Source organism: Narcine bancroftii, chromosome 13 (assembly GCF_036971445.1).
Source record: "Narcine bancroftii isolate sNarBan1 chromosome 13, sNarBan1.hap1, whole genome shotgun sequence".
Taxonomy (NCBI): domain Eukaryota; kingdom Metazoa; phylum Chordata; class Chondrichthyes; order Torpediniformes; family Narcinidae; genus Narcine; species Narcine bancroftii.
Window position 1 is genome coordinate 65,894,223 of NC_091481.1, and position 18,215 is coordinate 65,912,437.

At 48.6% G+C, this 18,215-nt stretch overlaps 1 protein-coding gene across 1 annotated transcript in view; it reads right to left on the minus strand.

Moving 5' to 3' along the window:
• Nucleotides 1-3,098: 3,098 nt before the first annotated feature.
• LOC138748592 (excitatory amino acid transporter 2-like) overlaps nucleotides 3,099-18,215 on the minus strand; it is a 29,094-nt gene continuing 13,977 nt past the window's right edge. The window contains exons 4-10 of the mRNA XM_069909043.1: nucleotides 17,066-17,246; nucleotides 14,191-14,317; nucleotides 11,968-12,201; nucleotides 10,253-10,447; nucleotides 5,516-5,650; nucleotides 4,606-4,837; nucleotides 3,099-3,310 (exon numbers count right to left, since the gene is read on the minus strand). Of these exons, the coding sequence (XP_069765144.1) occupies nucleotides 3,164-3,310; nucleotides 4,606-4,837; nucleotides 5,516-5,650; nucleotides 10,253-10,447; nucleotides 11,968-12,201; nucleotides 14,191-14,317; nucleotides 17,066-17,246 (1,251 nt within the window). The 3' untranslated portion in view covers nucleotides 3,099-3,163. The remainder of the gene's footprint in view (nucleotides 3,311-4,605; nucleotides 4,838-5,515; nucleotides 5,651-10,252; nucleotides 10,448-11,967; nucleotides 12,202-14,190; nucleotides 14,318-17,065; nucleotides 17,247-18,215) is intronic.

Sequence of the window (18,215 nt, forward strand, 5' to 3'; positions counted from 1 at the left end):
AAACAAATGGTAAAACTAAACAAAAATGGGAACAAGATTTAAATATAAAGATAAAGAAGGAAACATGGGAGAAGTTATGCTCTGGAACGATGAGAAAAACAATAAATACGAGGTTACGTATGATACAATATAACTGGATACACAGGCTATACATTACACCTCAAAAGTTAAATAAATGGGACCCAACAGTATCTGACAGATGTTTTCGTTGTAAAAAAGAAATGGGAACAACAATTCATGCAATCTGGACATGTGAGAAAGTAGAAAAATTTTGGGAAGATCTAAACCAGATATTAAATAAAATTACAGAAAACAATATACCAAAAAACCCAGAGATCTTCCTCCTAAGTAACATAAAAAATAAAGAATTTGGACTTGATTTGGATGGTGCACAAAAAAGATTTGTTAAGATAGCCCTAGCCGTAGCAAAAAAATGTATTATGTCAACCTGGAAATTGGAAGATAATTTGAAAATACAATGGTATATAGAAATGAATAAATGTATTCCATTAGAAAAAATAACATATAGTTTAAGAAATAATATTGAAATATTTGAACAAATATGGGAGCCTTACATGAAACATAATAGCGAAAACCTACCGGGGACATTCACTACCTAAATTAACGAAAGGAGAGGAAATGAAAAGAATTGACTCAGTGGAATTTCTTGTTTATTTTTATTGAATGACAACAATGTTTGACTGGTTTAATGTGTCTTAGATTTTGTACTTTAAATGAATGGGGGGGAGGTAGAGAGGGTGGGATGGGAGGAGGGAGGGGGGGAGAAAATGACACTGTATATATTTGAAAAGGAAAATGTATGTATCTTAGTCAATGTGGTTTATAGTGTGAAAAATAAAAAATTTAAAAAAAAAAGACCATAATACACAGGACAGGATTAGGCCATTCGGCCCATCAGGTCTGCTCTGCCATTCGAACCATGGCTGACATATTGGGCGAGTAGAGAATTAGCTCACACTTGATTTAAGGTGAGTGAGGTGGGTGCACGTACTTCACCCAGGCTGGGCCACGACTGAGTCCGCCTTCATGCTCTTGGTCCTTTCCAACGGTGGAACCTGGCTGTGCCTCCTGGTGCCCTGTAAACCCCTCAGTCCAACTGTCCCAAGTTCAACATCTGGTGATGACTCCATCAAGGTCGTGTCCTCCCCCTCTAAACTCATCCTTGTTCTGACCTCCTAACCTCCTCACAAGCCTTTCCATGCACTCACCTGGTGACCTCCCATTGCCTGCATCTTCTGATAGACCAGTGGTTCTCCACCTTTTTCTTTCCACTCACATCCCACTTTAAGTGTTCCCTGTGCCATCAGTGCTCTGTGATGAGTAAGGGGTTACTTAAGGTGAGTGGAAAGAAAATGTATGAAAACCACTGTATTAATTGTCCCTAATTGACTCGTTATGTGCATGGTTTCAGAACTCCAAAGGAAATGGGCCAAAGACAATTTTTCTCAAGCAAAATATTTCAGTAATAATTGGGTCTAGAGCAGTGATTCTCAACCTTCCCTTCCCACCCACATCCCACCTTAAGCAACCCCTTACTCATCACAGAGCATTGATGGAATTACTTAAAAGTGGGATGTGAGGGGAAAGAAAAAGTGTGAGAATCACTGGGGTAGGGTTTGTCTCCAATTGTTCCCAGTTCATCACTGACTGCTCACTGTTCTCCATCAGAGGGTTTAAAAAACACTCAGAGACATTGGAGGAATCCAGCTGGTCTCGCAGTGTCCAATAGAAGGGAAAGATATATCACCGACGTTTCACAGCGCCCATAGAAGGTAAGGATATATTACTGATGTTTCGGGCCTAAGCCCTACTTCAAGGTATAAGCAAAGAACAGGAAGGCGTCAGGATAAAGACTGAAGAATGGCCGGGGATGGAGTTCAGACCAACAAATGATGTTAATTGGATATGAGGAGAGGAGAGGGGAGAATTGATTTTGGCTCTGTGAAAGGAGACAGAGGGAAAAGGGAAGAGAGAGAGAGAGTGACAGACAGACAGAGACAGAACTGGGGTGGGGGGGGAGGTGGCAGGAGGAAGAAGATCTCTCTCTCCCCTTCATTGTTTCTACCTTGAAGAAGGGCTCAGGCCTGAAACATCAGTAATACATCCTTACCTCCTATGGATGCTGCGAGACCGGCTGAGTTCCTCCAGCATTTACTGTGTGTTCTTGACCTTCAGCGTGTGCCAACGATTTCCACCCATTCACAGGGACCTGCAGGTGAGCGGTATTTTTACTACAATTCACAGCATCTGCTGACTTTCATGTTTCACCCCATGAGAGGGCGGTAAGAGAGTCACTGGGTTGAACCATCTGACTGGAGGTGCCAGAATTTTAAAACCAATTGGGCAAACTGTAAGAACGAAATCTAAAGCAGAACCCAGTCCTAAACAATGATCATCAAGCCAGATCACTGGGAGTATTTAAACAAGAAATAGACAAGTATCTCATTAGTGAGGCCACCAAGTGATATGGGGAAAAGGCTGGAAATTGGAACAAGTGTAGAGTAACTTGGTGTAGATTTACAGAACAGACTCAATGGGCCTAGTTGCCTGCTTCTGTTCCCTTGCCTTGTGAACCTTACACAATACATGACACGAGTATCTTTATGCTATTTCACATTGATTTCTTTTTGGATCTGTTAAAACCCTACTCTCGTGGGAGTCAGTGTCACATGACCCCCCCCCCCCAACCCATTCACCATTGGTTGTGTGAAAGCTCTTTCCTACACCAGCATCTATAGCCAACCAGAAAGCTAGTTGGCTCCTGAATATCCAATCGGGATCATCCCTACTTCAAGTCATATGACCTCAATCCACCATCTTACCCAAGTGGGGTTCTTGGGGTAAATTTGAAAAATAAATTTTATAATGATTCCGGTCTTTCACTCCTAGGTGGTCTGGCCAGCAGCCGGGAGATTACTCTTTAATCCCTGGAGATTCCATGGCCATGGTGAAAGGTGGAGAATTGACACTACCCTGAAACGGGTCAGTTTGGGGAAACCATCTCACTAACCGTGCCATCGACATGGGAAGGGATGACTGGACTCGAGGATGGGGCCTCGATCTCTAACTATGGGATTCCTTCTGTTTCTGCCTTAAAAGGGGAAAAAGGGGAAATGGCTTAAAATAATCTTATGGAGAACCATCATTTATCTTCTCTCTTCACATCTTCTCCCTTCTCCATGTCACAGTTGGCCAGAGTTTCTTCACTTTTCTTCAGTTCTTCTGGTTCATCCATCGCTTCCAGGTCTTGGTCATCTTCCTCTGAACCTTGGTCCTTGCTGCCGGTGATCTGCAATGAGGTGTTAGTACAAGCAGCTGTTAGTTACAGTAAAACCCGCAGTGTCCGATACCTATGGGGATTGGTGGATGCTGGAGAAGTGTATTTTCCAGTTGCTTGAGACTTACTCTTACAAGGCCTAACTAATACACATGCATTAAGTTTAAAAGACAAAAATACAACACTGTACTTACACTGAACAAACTTCACTTGCATGAATATATACTTTATTTCAGTTACATTCTTTAACCGTCGCTGCATCTGCAGGTTCCTCCCCCTCCACGGAGCCGCCCGAAAGATAAACAATAACATTACAACCCCCCCCCCCAAGTTTACAGATGAAGCCTGTGTTACACTATGAATGGCTGCTGTACACGCCTCCCAAGACCAATCTTACCCATAGCCCTTTGCGTTCTCCCCATTCCGCTCTGCCTTCATCAGTCAATGAGGTTGACGGCTGTTCTAATCTATAGTTAATAAAAGCCCGTCAGTTTCACAACTCCAGCCTTTTGTGATTATTGATGGTGCATCAAAGCCTCTGACCGCGGCGACTCTTACTAAGCAGGCATAAGGAGACCCTTTAAGAAAGTCACCCCAATAGTGAACGGCATCAACCAGCTCTTCATCCTGGGCGACACCATTGCTGTTTCACACAACTTTATTCAAACAGCTGCCTCAAGCAAAACCCAACGAAGGCTCCTGCCGGCTGAATATTTGCTCCCATCTTCACCAAAGATTTATGTGTTCCTTCAGAGAACAATTTTGAACATACACATTTTACCTATTATTTTTTTCTTAATTATTTTAATTTTTAAAAATTAATTTTCCTCGATTTTTTGGCTGGTAGCTTGAAACCAGGTTTTTATTTTACTGTACATGAGGTCAACAGATCAAAAAGTTTTTTAAAATTTCATTGAGATTCCTAAATTACAAGTAGTGCAAAACTGTTTCATTGCTTGTAAAGCATCTTGGTGTTTTAATTTAACTTTTTTAATTTAGACATACAACTTGGTAAAAGGCCCTTCCAGCCCATGAGCCCATGCTGTCCAATTGCAACCAATTGATCTAAAATCCCCATTCAATTTGGAAGGTGAGAGGAAACCGGAGAACGTGCAAACTCCTTACAGATAGTGCCAGATTCAAACCCCGATCGCTGGTGCTGGAACCGTGTTCTCCACTAACTGCTATCCCAACCGTGCGGCACTAGTTTGAGTTTGAGAGACCAGCCGTTAGATTGTAGGGAGTGGACAGGCACAGGCTATTGAGCACCACACATGGTAGAAAGTCGGTCAAACTGGAGACATTACTTCATAATCATCCATTGGTATCGAGTTATATTCCACATAGGGAAGCGAAGCTTTGATTTCCATCTTGTAGATCTGTTGGTTGTCGAGTGAAGGTCGGATTTTGGTCATTTCCACGTCACTCTGGTCTGTGTGCTGGGCGTCGATAGCCGCCAGTTCAAGTTTGGAGAGATGGTGCACTATTCCTGCACCAAAGGAGTCGCCAATCACATTTATCGAAGTTCTCATTCGATCTCTGCCAATACAAAGAGCTGCTGTTGAAGAACAGGAGGGGGTGGGAGAGCCTGGGCATTCGGGAGGTGCATAGGCATTGGAAAAGGGAAGAACAGCTGAATAAGCACTTCCTGACACAAAAGCCAGGCAAGTGCTCAGCAGATTGGGCCTAACTTACATGCACACGACCTTGCCTGGACCTCTCATTGATGATCAATGGCTGTCTCCCAATGGGCTACAGGGACCCTTCTCACTGCTGGTCAGTACAGGCCGTCTCCCATTGACCATGGGGATTCCACTCTCTGCTGGTCAGTACAGGCCACTTCCCATTGGCTACAGGGACCCATCACTGTTGGTCAATACAGTTGACTCCCATTGGCTACAGGGACCCTTTTCACTGTTGGTCAGTACAGCTGACTCCCATTGGCTACGTGGCCCCCTCTCACTGTTGGTTAGTATGGCTGTTTCCCAAATGCAATCTTTCAAATCCCCAGAACCCCCTGTTCACCCCCTCCAGTCCCTCCCTCCCACCCAAACTCTTCCACAGCCTCCAGACCCTTGTTCACTCCCCCAGCCCCTCCCTCCCCCACCCTCCAGACCCCCCTGTTCACCCCTCCCCAGCCCCTCCCTCCCACCCGGACTCTCCCACACCCTCCAGAACCTCCCCCCCACCCCCGTTCCCTCCCTTGGCCCTACTCACAGGAGCCAGTCGACAGCGATCAGGAGGCTGATGTCCTGTGTTGGCAGCCCAACCGCAGTCAGAATCAGAAGCATGGTAACAAGGCCAGCACTGGGGATACTGGCGGCTCCAACACTTGCCAAGGTAGCCGTTAGGCTGAGGAGAAGCAATATCAAGTAATTAATTCAGGAAGCCTCCCCCCACCCCCCTGCACCACCACCCCAAACGTTCATCAACCCACTCCTCCACTTCTCCGTGGCAGAGCTTACACTGCATTTGTTCTGGGTGCTGCCAAGACTCAGATTTCAGATCTATTGTCAGAGTACATATGTGACATCACATACAACCCTGAGATTCTTTTTCCTGCAGGCTAGGCAGAATAAAATAAGATTGGCAGAGCAAAATAAAAAACTGTGCTCACCGTACACGTGTAAACAAATAAAGAAATGTAAACAAACTGACTGTGCAATACAGAGAGAAGAAAAATCATTAAAATGCTAAAGTAAGAGTCTTAAACGAGTCCCTGACTGAGTTTGTCATTGAGAAGTCTGACGGTGGAGGGGGAACAGCTGTTCCTGAACCTGGTGGGTGCGAGTCTTGTGGCACCTGCACTTCTTTCCTGACGGCGGCAGCGAGAACAGAGCGTGTGCCGGGTGGGGCGGATCCTTGATGGTCGCTGCTGCTCTCTGATAGCAGCACTCCCCATAGGTGTTCTCGATGGTGGTGGTGGGGGAGGGGGTTTGTGTGCGGTTTTTGTCACCCAAGGGCAGGGGGCATATCCACAGAAAATAGCGCCCATGACAAACACTAAAATTGCACCCCTGTCCAAACATCTGGCATCCATATTTTAGAATAATTTTACTATAATTTAAGCTCAAAAATATGTCTAGTTCATCAATCTATTAATTAGCAAATTATGAAAATTATAACTGCACATTCCTAGCTTTCTCTGTTGCAAATTGGTCTACAACGCGATCACGGTCCAATTCTTCTCTTTCTGTACTCAGCGGAGCAAGATCGTAGAATCTGCCTGGACCCGCGTAGGCTCCCAAATACCAAAGTATTCCAGTTGGCTTAACTTGCTGAGTAATGTATCACACCTGGCGATGGAAACGCGATACTTAGCATTATCTGAATAGCAACGTGAAGGTTGGGGAAGACGCTCTCCTTTCCAGACTGCACAATACATTTGAGGAGCTCTTGCTCTTGACATTTTCATGTTGGCTGGCCTTGAGAGTAACATTCTGCAATCCAACATTTCTTCATATCGTTCAGTGGTTCTCAACCTTTTTCTTCCACTCACATCCCACTTTAAGTCATCGCAATGCTATGGGTACTCTGTGATTAGTAAGGGATTGCTTAAGGTGGGATGTGGGTGGAAAGAAAAAGGTTGAAAACCACTGCCTTAATCCTCCCTCATTGACTCGTTATGTGCACGGTTTCAGAACTCCAAAGGAAATTTTTCTCAAGCAAAATATTTCAGTAACAGTTGGGTCTAGAGCATTGATTCTCAACCTTCCCTTCCCACCCACACCCCTTACTGATCACAGAGCACCGATGGCAGAGAGATTACTTAAAGTGGGATGTGAGTTGAAAGAAAAAGCTCGAGAACCTCTGCTTGTCCATCAACACCAGAGTTGTACAGTTCACTCAAATTTCCTCCTCCTTCTCCTGTCTTGTTATCCTCTGGTCTGTGATCAGGTATCCTCTGGATCTGAACTGAATGTGCAGTGAAGACCTTTATCTCTCTAAGTAATGTGGGCATCGCTGGCGTTTATCGGCACTTCAAACTCCTGAAATTAGCTGGGGTTTCCTGGCTCTCTCAGACAACAGTTACAGGGCCCTTCCCCTGAGAACGTCAGTGAGCACTAGATGAGATTCACGCGGCTGACCCACGACTGCATCACCAGATCCAGCTCCAACAGCGTCAACAAGTTCGTGGATGATGAGACAAGAGCCGTTGGCCTCACCAGCGACAACGACAAGCCGCACGGCAGAGAAGAGGGGGAAAATCTCGTGATCTGGTGTGAGAGGAACAACCCGAGTCTCAATGTGGACAGGGTGAAGATGATCGAGGACTGCAGGAGGACCAGGAATGACCACCCTCCACTACACATCAACAACTCTGTCGTGGAGAGCGCCAAGTTCCTTGGAGTTCACTTCACTAGTGACCTATCATGGACACTCAACATCTCCTCACTTGTCAGGAAGGCGCAACGGCGACAATCCATAGGACCATCAGAGTGATACCATCATTGGTGTCTTCCTCTCCCCCCTCACCCCCGCCATCAACGTGTTCTACTGGGATCATTGTCTTAAGAGGGTGCAAATTAAACACAGCTACAAATAAATAAAGAATATATTCGCTCATTTCTTTCAGCACAGCATGAAGTCGACTTTTATTATTCACCAGACACATCATTACATCATTACATTCTTCAACTCCCAAAACACCAGCTGGCTAAACCCCTCCGAACTTCTCATGGGCTTACTGCCACACGGGCGATCCTGACGCTCTCACTCTCCTCCTGCTGACCGTGAAAGATGGACCGGGATCAATGTCTGAAGAGGGTAGCGCAAAATCATTGAGGACCCCTTCCACCCCGCACAGCATCTTCCAGCTGCTCCCGTTGGGGAAGAGATCCAGGAGGATCAGAGCCAGCACCACCAGGCTGAGGAACAGCTTCTTCCCACGGGCAGTGAGGATGGTGAACGACCAAAGGAACTGCTCACACTCTCCATCTGAGACTCTCATATTCATGAAACAATGTTTATTTATTGGTCTAGATGAGTACTTGCATTTCTTGTCTGTACGTACGTCACGTCCGGTTGTGTGTCTGCATATTTTGCACTGAGGACCTGCTGGTCAGTGGGTCTAGGAGGGTGGGGATTTGTTACGGCATGGACTAGTAGGGCCGAACTGGCCTGTTCTGTGCTGTAAGTGGTTATATGGTTATATGGACCGGAGAACTCTCTTTCCTCGGGTTGTACTTGTACAGCCAGATGACAATGAACTTTTATTTAATATGACATTGTTGGTGCTGACATTATTGAGGCAAGTCTCATATTTCAGGTGAATACAAAATCCCCATCGATTTGAACTCATCTCTCCAGATGACCATTCCAGACCGTTGACTGACATCCTCAGTGCCTCTTTGCTTCTGGCTTCAGAACCAATTCCATTTACAGGGTCGGCTCTTGTCTCAGCCCCATCTCAATGCGTGAACTCAATGAATGTAGCATCTGACGTCTTCCCCCGTGCCTCTCAGGATTCTGCGGATCTCTGAGTCCTGTGCAAGGGAGAATGACACTGGTGCATGGTCCCAGCAGTCTCATGCTCAAGGTTTCAATGCTTCACATTATCCTTCAGGTCAAGGTTGGGTAACCTGTCCTCATTGAACAGTCTCGGTAATGATTCAAGATCAAGATTTGTGCTTGCAGAAATTACTTCTGATTCCTAGGTGTAGACGTCTTAATTAAACAGAGTTCTTGAGATTTTTTTATTGCAAACTTCAAGATGGTAAATAGAATCAAGATTCTGTTATTGTCAGGTAATAAAGACTGTGCAATTCGTGGAATTCGTAAGGCAGACAGATACACCATCCGCAGAAATTCCCTGAAGTGCCTCTTACAGTCAGAGAAAGAGAAGTAAGAGAGAGCTCCCCCCCCCCCCCAGGGTCCCCGAGAGTCCATGGATTTGCTTCCGTCACTCCCGGAGCCCACGCCACTGCACAGAGTCCAGTCCAAACCATCAGCAGTCCCAAACTCCAGACCCGATCCTCCGACCCCCTCTTTCATCCCGGTTCTGATACCTGGTGCCCCTTCAGTCAGTCTCGAGCCAGTCTCCATCAGCTTGTGCGGTTTCCTCGCCTCAAATCTCAAGCAAACATCCCACCGTCTGCGTGTTTTTCACGCGCAGAACCCCTCGCTGGTCCGCCGCCAGCATCACCATCCCGTGGATCTTCTCCTCCGCTTCTCCTTCTCAAACAGGGGTGGGGGGGTGGTGTTCTCCCTGTTTTCTGGTGCCCGGTGCCAGTCCTCTGCTTCGCCAGAGTCTGCAACCCCGCACAGTGGCCACCATCTTTGGCTCAGACTCTGTGGTCACAGAATTTTTAATTTAAATCGCCATTCACTCCATTAACAGGCTGCTTAGAGCCTGTACGGAGCTGATGGCAGTAGGGCCCCATGGGGAAGTGCTGCGTTCCCCTCCCTGCTCTCCCCAGGTCCACACCAGCTGCAGCTCTGGCGTTACAGCTTCTCCACAGCACTGTTCGTCACCAACTCCACCAGGGGCGGAAATCCTTAATCTAGTCCGAGGCACATCCAAGCCCACCAATGTGGTTCAATGGTAACGAGGAGTCAGTGTCCGGACATGGGGTCAGTCCCTTCAGTGGAGGAACAAAGCAAGCGGCTGAGGTTTGAGTCCCGCACTGTCTGTAAGGAGTTTGTATGTTCTCCCTGTATCTGCGTAGGTTTCCTCCGGGAACCCTGGATTCCTCCCACCATTCAAAACGTAAATGAACCAGGGTTGTAGGAAAATTGGGTGCAATTTGGCGAGATGGAATCAAAGGTTACTGTGCTGAATGTCTAAATTACAATTTAAATATTTATAAATTTAAAGGTCCGTGTGGAACCCATTCCCCTGATGGAGGGGAGCGGGCCTCATTAAGGATGGTTGGGGCTAACCGGTTGCTACTGACGCGTTAGTGGCACAGATGAGGTCACTCACCTCACCACGACATGGATGAGGTCACTTACCTCACTGTGATGATCTGCCCTGGGTCCAGTAGGATGCCATTCATCTGTGCGATGAAGATAGCCGCCACCGCCTCATACAGTGCTGTGCCATCCATGTTGATGGTGGCGCCAATGGGCAGCACGAAGCGTGTCACCCGTCTGTCCACCCGTAGATTCTCTTCAAGGCAGCGAAAGGTCACGGGCAAGGTGCCGGCACTGGGGTGGAGGGGGGGGGGGAAAGAGAAGCAAGAGGGTGTCACAGTCAGGCAGAGGCTCTGGGGGGCCCGTTGCAGGCTAGGTTGTGCCCATCAGCTCAGAGGGCGATGATGGGATCACATGGTTCTGGGAATCTCCACACTCCAGGAACTTGGTAAGGGAGGCATATCTCCCTGAGTGGGAACAAGGGGGTGGGGGATGGGCACTGATTTTTCAATGGCGGCAGGCCTGGTGGGGGGGGGGCACAATTACTCATTTGGGGGGAGCATTCCATGCCTCCCCCCCCATGATGCCAACCTTGGTGTAATTGGGCAGCACAGACTCGTAAGCCAAAAAGGCCTGTTACCGTGCTGTATGTCTAAATTAAATTAAACCTACCCCATGAGTAATCTATCCCTTCCCAACCTCAAGCCCATAACCCTCCATTTTCTTCACATCCACGTGCCCATCTGAGAGTCTTTTAAATGTCCCTATTGTCCCCAGCCTCCACCACCATCCCCTGGCAATGAGTTCCAGGCACCCACCACACTCTGTGTAAAAACAATCCACCTCTGACACATCCCCTCACCTTGAAGAGATGTCCTCTGATGTTGGCCACTGCCACCCTAGTAAACCTCCTTCTCCATCCCATCATGCCCCATACCCCCATTGCAGAGACAGGACAGGTTGGATTCAGTGTAATTCTCCCTTAACGCTATCCCATCAGCCCCAAAGGTAGGGACTCTGTCCTTTGACATCGTCCCATCAACCTCTCCCCTCTGCCCTACGCCAGGGAGGGAATCAAGGAATCTGACCGACACCATCCCATTAACACCCAGGGCAGGAACTCTGTCTCTCGACACTGTCCCAACATCGCTCCCCTCCCCCCCGGGACTCTCTCCCTCGACACCGTCCCATCATCATCCCTTCCCCCGGGACTCCCTTCCTCGACACCATCCCAACATAATCCTCTCCCCCCCCAGGACTTCTTCCCTTGACTCCGTTCCATCATCAACCCCTCCCCCTGGGACTCTCTCCCTTGACACTGTCTCATCATCACCCTCTCCCTCCGGGACTTCTTCCCTTGACTCTGTCCCATCAACACCCTCTCCCTCGACACTGTCCCATCATCGCTCCCCTCCCCCCCGGGACTCTCTCCCTTGACACTGTCCCATCATCACCCTCTCCCTCTGGGACTTCTTCCCTTGACTCTGTCCCATCAACACCCTCTCCCTTGACACTGTCCCATCATCACCCTCTCCCTCTGGGACTTTCTCCCTCGACACTGTCCCATCATCACCATCTCCCTCTGGGACTTCTTCCCTTGACTCCGTCCCATCATTATTCTTTCCCCCTGTGACTCACTCCCTTGACACTGTCCCAATATCTCCCCAGGACACTCCCCTGTGACTTACTCCCTTGACACTGTCCCAACATCTCCCCAGGACACTCCCTTGCAACACCATCCTGTCATCCCCCAGGCCGACCAGATGACCTGTCCCAGCTGCCCCTTCTTTCTGCAGAGCAGCGGATTGTCCTACCTGGATGCTGTTCCAAGAGCTGTGATCCAGGCTTGGAATATTCCCCCCAAAAAAGTCAGTGGGTTTTTCCTCGTTATCATCAAATAAATGGAAGGGAGAATAATCCCCCCATGGATGAGGAGGCCCACAGCAACTGTCACCATGTACATCCCTAACTGCCGAGCAACGGCCTCCAGGTTCCTGATAGCTGCAATCTTCCCACAGATCAGGGAGGCGATTCCCAGCGGAGAATACCTGGGAAAAGAATGGACACTTGTTTTCCCAGGACAAGATTCCCACGTCATTCTTTGTTCATCAAGCTTACGACAACCAACAACAATATCTTGGCAAAGGCAGGCTTGACTCGAGGAATTGTTCTGAACGATGGGTTCAGGAATTTAAGTCCTGCCCAACTACTCCCGCCAGGGTCTGAGCCATGCTCACATCCACGTGCCCATCTGAGAGTCTTTTAAATGTCCCTATTGTCCTCAGCCTCCACCACCACCCCCTGGCAATGAATTCCAGGCAGCCACCACACTCTGTGAAAAAAAACCCCACCTCTGACACATCCCCTCACCTTAAACAGACGTCCTCGGGTGTTGGCCACTGCCACCCTAGTAAAACTCCCATCATGCCCCACAGCCCCCATTGAGGATGATCAAAAGCTTATACAGGTAACCCTTTGCTGGCTGCATCACTGCCTGGTACGGAGGTGTCAACCCTCAGGTCAAGAATAAACTCCAGCGGGTTGTGAACTCAGCCTGCGGCCTCACAGGCACCAGACCTCACTCCATCGAGGACATCTACACGAGGCGGTGTCTTAAGGAAGCAGCCTCTATCCTCAAGGATCCCCCCCCCCGCAATACCCAGGCCATGATCCCTTCATACTGCTGCGGGGAAAAAGGCAGGGGTGTGGTGCTGCCGGAGATCACTGGAGTGGTGCCTCGGGGGGGGGGGGGGGGGGGCAACTCAAATACCTCGTGGGATTGCTCCAGGCGCCTCAGCGGGGGCAGCTCTGGATCCTCCTGGTCGCCGCTTTTGGTAAACTCTGGCACCTAAAAAAAAATGAGCCCTGCACCCCCTGGAGAAAGGTCACAGGAGCCTGAAGACGATCACTCAGGGGCACAAGATTCCTGAACGAACAACGAACCACTGACACTGCCTCAGTTTGACTTTTCGTGCACTGGTTTTATTTATTTTGGTCAAGTGCTTTATACGAATGTTTGGACGTGATAGCTGCTGGAAAACAATGAATTTCCTGAATTTCTCAGGACAATAAATTCTGATTCTGACGTTACTCATTGATGTGAAGCCTGGTAGCCATTCATGAATACAGTGCCTTGCTGCTTAGTCAGTAAACCGGCAACCAGGTTTGGAATGCTCTTCCAAAGATGCAGGTGTGAATCCCAGGGTGTCCACTGGGAAATTTAAATGAATTTTTCTTCCATTTTAAAATCAGCAGTTAGCTGGGGAAACTCAGCAGGTCACGTAGCATCCCTTTTGGGCCTGGGGCCTTGGTCAAGAAGCCGAGTGATCTCGGCACCATGAGTGGAATAGATCGGAGGAACGCAGAGAGCTGTTTGCCCAGAGCAGGGTTATTGACAGCCAGAGGACAGAGGTTAACAGTGAGGTGGGAAATGATCCTGAGAGGGATTGATGGAAAAAAAACACAATGCTGAAGAAACTCAGCAGGTCAAGCAAAGGTACATAACCAACATTTTGGGCCTGAGGTGTGAAAATAATGTCGGCAGGTGTCTGAACAAAAGGGATTGCTTTAGGTGGGATGTGAGTGGGAAGGGAAGATTGAGAATCGATGCTTGAGACCGAATTGTTAGTGAAATATTTTGCTTGAGAAAAATTGTCATTGGCCCATTTCCTTTGGAGTTATGAAACCATGCACATAACGAGTCAACGAGGGATGATTAAAACAGTGATTTTCAAACTTTCCCTTCCCACCCACATTCCACATTAAGCAATCTCTTACAGAGCACTGGAGGCATAGGGAATACTTAAAGTTGGATGTGAGTGGAAAGAAAAAGGTTGAGAACTGTTGTGTTAGAGGGAGAGGGGCAGGTGAAACTAGCACAGTAAAAGCCCTTCAGCCCATCTCGACCCTGCTGACCAAGTTCTGGGCTAGCCTTGTTTGCCTGCATTTGGCCAATATCCTCCCTCTCCATAAATTTGTCCCCGTCAAAACTTCAGCTACGGGACCTCGAGAACACGGAGGTTCCGTTCTACGCTCACCACATGATCATGGAGACCAGTTTCATGATGATCTCGTTCAGCACGTTGAAGAAGTCGATCATGACTCGAGCCTTCTCTCCCATCTTCCCCATGGATATTCCAAATGCCACGAAGAAGCCAATCAGGCCTGGAAACCAAAGGTGAGAAAAATAAGCCAATGTGGCAGAAACAGAGGAAGGTGTGAACCTGAACTGCAAATACACTAACCCTAATCCTGCCCTCGTGAAAGATCCATCCTTGCCAGGCCAGACCTCAAGGGGTGTGGGCTCCGGTGCCGGGTGGGCGGTGGGGAGGGGGGGGGAAACAGTGGACCAGCACAGGGCATCAGAGTGGGACAAATCACCCAGCCGAGGAGAAGCCTGGGCGAGGACCCTGCAGGAGTTGACCAGTGAGGGTCTCACACCGGGTAGCAGGCTGCTGGAGACGAGCCCGTGGGGAACCCAAGGTCCCAGGATCAGGACGCGCGAGGGTGCTGATGGTGAGCAGGGCCAACCGGAGGGTCTCAGGTGCTGGCAGCTTCCTGGTCACATCGGAGGGCTGGGAGCCAGGCAGCAGGGAGGGTGACGCAGGCGCCTGGAGCTCAGGACCACTGCGGCTACAGAGGATATGGTAACATGGGACGTGGCAAAGTTGGAGAAGGTAGTGTGATCCTCGAACACGCAATGTCCCTGATTCTCTTTCTCAGCTTGATCGCAACACTGGACCAGAGGTGTTTGTTTACAGGGCAAACCAAGGAACAAAAATGTACGTTTCCATAAGACAAAGGAGCAGAAAGAGGCCATTCAGCCCATCAAGTCTGCCCTGCCATTTAATCATCCGATCCATTTCCCCACTCAGCCTCACTGCCCGTTTTCTCTCCCTAACTTTTGATGCCCTGGCTAATCAAGCACCTATCAATCTCTGCCTTAAATACACCCTACGGCTTGGTGTCCATTTGGTGGCAACATATTCCACAAATCCACCACCCTCTGGCTAAAGAAATTCCTCCGCCTTTCTGTTCCAAGCGGACGACCTTCAATCTTGAAATTGTGCCCTCTTGTCCTGGACTCTCTCACTGTGCAGAACGATTGGTGGAGAGGAGCCGTCAATGGAGTCACAGAGGGAGCGGCCCCTGTGGAAGGCGGAGAGGGGGAGGACGTTGTTTCATGGTGAAATCATATAGTTGGAAACGGTGGAGGACTTCTAAAGTCTTGCACCCCACCACACACAAACCTTGAAGTGGTTCCTTTCCTTGACCTGATAGGGGAGTCTTTGACAAGAGGGCACAACTTCAGGATGAAAGAAAGTCAATTTAAAACAGGTGAGGGAAGATTTCTTTCATCTGTGGAACTTGTCACCACAGGCGGTCATGGAAGCGAGGTCGTTGGGTATATTTAAGGCAGAGATTGACAGGTATGGGATTAGTCAGGGGCTACAGGGAAATGGCTGGGGAGTGGGGCTGAGTGGGAGGATGGATGGATCAGCTCATGATGGAATGGCGGGGCTGATGGGCCGACCTGCTTTAGAGGTCAGGTCTGACTTAGTTCGACCCGTCACATCTCTCTGCTATTTCAACAGTGTTCCCATCCGCCATCTGACTGGACGTGTGCACGGAGAGAGGGGCCACACTCTGTGTAAAAGAACCCCACCTCTGCAAAGCCCCGGCCCAGTCTGATGACCCACCCACGGAGCAGGAGCAGGTTCCTGGCCCCTCGAGCTTACTACCCCACTCAGACTGGGCTGATCGGATGGGCCTGGCTTGGGTTATCAGTGACCGCACAGCTCCAGCAACCCAGGTTCAACCCAGATCTCTGCTGTGCTAATGATGTTGCAGTCTTCATGCTCTGAGGCTTCCCAGAATGCTTCAGTTTCCTCCTGCACCTCAGGGACATGTTGGCACCTTAACTGGCTTCTGCACATGATAAGAACATCTGAGATAGGAGCCGGAGTCGGCTATCCGGGCCTGTCGAGCCTGTTCTGCCATTCAATATGACAATTGAATGCTGATCTGATGATCGGCTCATCTCAACCGACCTGCCTTTTCCCCAAATCCCGATGTAAAAATCTATCCAACTTTGTCGTAAATATATTCACTGAGGTCGCCTCCACTGCTTCAATGGGCAGCGAATTCCACAGATTCACCACCCTCAGGGGAAAAACAGTTCTTCCTCATCTCTATCCTAAAACGACTCCCTTGAACCTTGAGGCTCTCTCCCAGAATTCTGATCTCCTGTACGAATGTAAACAACTTGCTTACCTCTATCTTATTGTTGCCTTTCATAATTTTATATGTTTCTATAAGATCCCTTCTCATTCTTCTAAATTTCACCTCATAGGCCAACCCCCCCCCCCATCTCTGGAATCAACCTGGTGAACCTCCTCTGTGTCACCTTCCTGGAGTAAGGAAACCAGAACTGCATGCAGTGCTCTAGATGTGGTCTTACCAGGACTTCGTACAGTTGCAGCATAACCTCCCTGCTCCTAAATTCAATCCCTCCAGTAATAAAGGCCAAAGTTCCATTTGTCTTCTTAATAACCCACAAACCAACTTCTGCAATTCATGCACAAGCACTCCCAAGTCCTTCTGCACAGCAGCACACAGCAATCACTTGACATTTAAATAATAATCTGATCATCTGATTATCCTGAGTGGATGATGGTGAGATACTCAGGTGGAGATGGGTGGGTTACAGCAAATGAGTCGACCAAGGAGTAAGTTCTGAGAACTAGATAGATTGAGTGACTTCTTGTTGGCTGTAAGTACCAGAAAGATAAAATATGAGACCTAGAGGAACTGGCTTGGTGCACGAGTGCTTCCACCTGGTTGTGTCTTTTCGGAGTCACTCTCTGAGTGGCTCCTCCCCATCTGACTCCATGGTGGGGCTTGTGGGCCTACCTAGAACGTTCATTCCCCACTTGAACTCCAACTGCTTCTTGATGGTGAACCTCTGCCGGGAGTTGACGGAGCGAGGGGTCCCATTCTGGACGGAGCTGTTTGCCGCAAAGGCCTGGGTTAGATTGTCGGATTTCACCTCTTCAGGCAGAGAGATCGGAACTTTCTTCAACACCGTTTGTACCTGGTGATGAGCCAAATCAGACTGGTTTAGCAAATCGATACAAGCATCCTCGGAATTTGTCCAAATCAACAGTGTTTTAACAAATACACTGTAGTGTGGATTGTGGAGGGTCACGTGACCTCTCCACCTGGAACCCGGTGGGCGTGTGGATTTATGGAGGGTCATGAGATCTCTCCGCCTGGAACCTGGTGGGAGTGTGGAGGGTCACGTGACCACTCTGCCTGGAACCTGGTGGGAGTGTGGACTGTGGAGGGTCATTTGACCTCACCTCTCCATCTGGATCCTCATCAGAAGTTGCATCACCTGCAAATCAAGGTTTGTCTCTGCCCACCCATTAGTGCACACTGGACTATTGGTCCCTTTAACCACCTCATGACTGCCTGGGCTGGACCCTCTAGATTACTGTAACACAAAGTGCACCACATGCAGTCGTTCTCTTTTTTTGTTTTTCAGATGAACCCTGCTTCTCTCTAGGTCGCGAACTGCGGACAACGCTGGAGGAGTCGTTGGTAAGGTGTGCACTACACAAAGCTCGGGGTTGTTAGGTAGCATTAGAGCTGTAGCCACATTAGACAAGGAACGGCGTGTAGCGTATTGGTTGTTACGAGTCTGTACACAGTTGCTAGTATCAGTCGTGTTAAGTCCGACATGATTGGGTTGTTCTGTGTTGTGTGATTGAGAATGTCTGTTATCCCTGTTGCAATCCCCATCTGTGTTTTAATAAAGATCCTTCCTGTGTTTAGTTTGTGTCCAGACTTGTTGCTCTTTAAACCCACTGAACTTTTCCCTTCCCACACAAGATGTTTTGAAAGGAATCACATGGTGAACTCAGAGCTTGTGTGCATGGTAAACCACTGCATGTATATGTTCATCTGTTTGGACACACCCATAGGCTGACTGTACTCCTGACCCCTTCCACAGGCTCCAGAATAAAGGTGACTCTTCCACAGCTCCTTCCCCAGTGCAGAA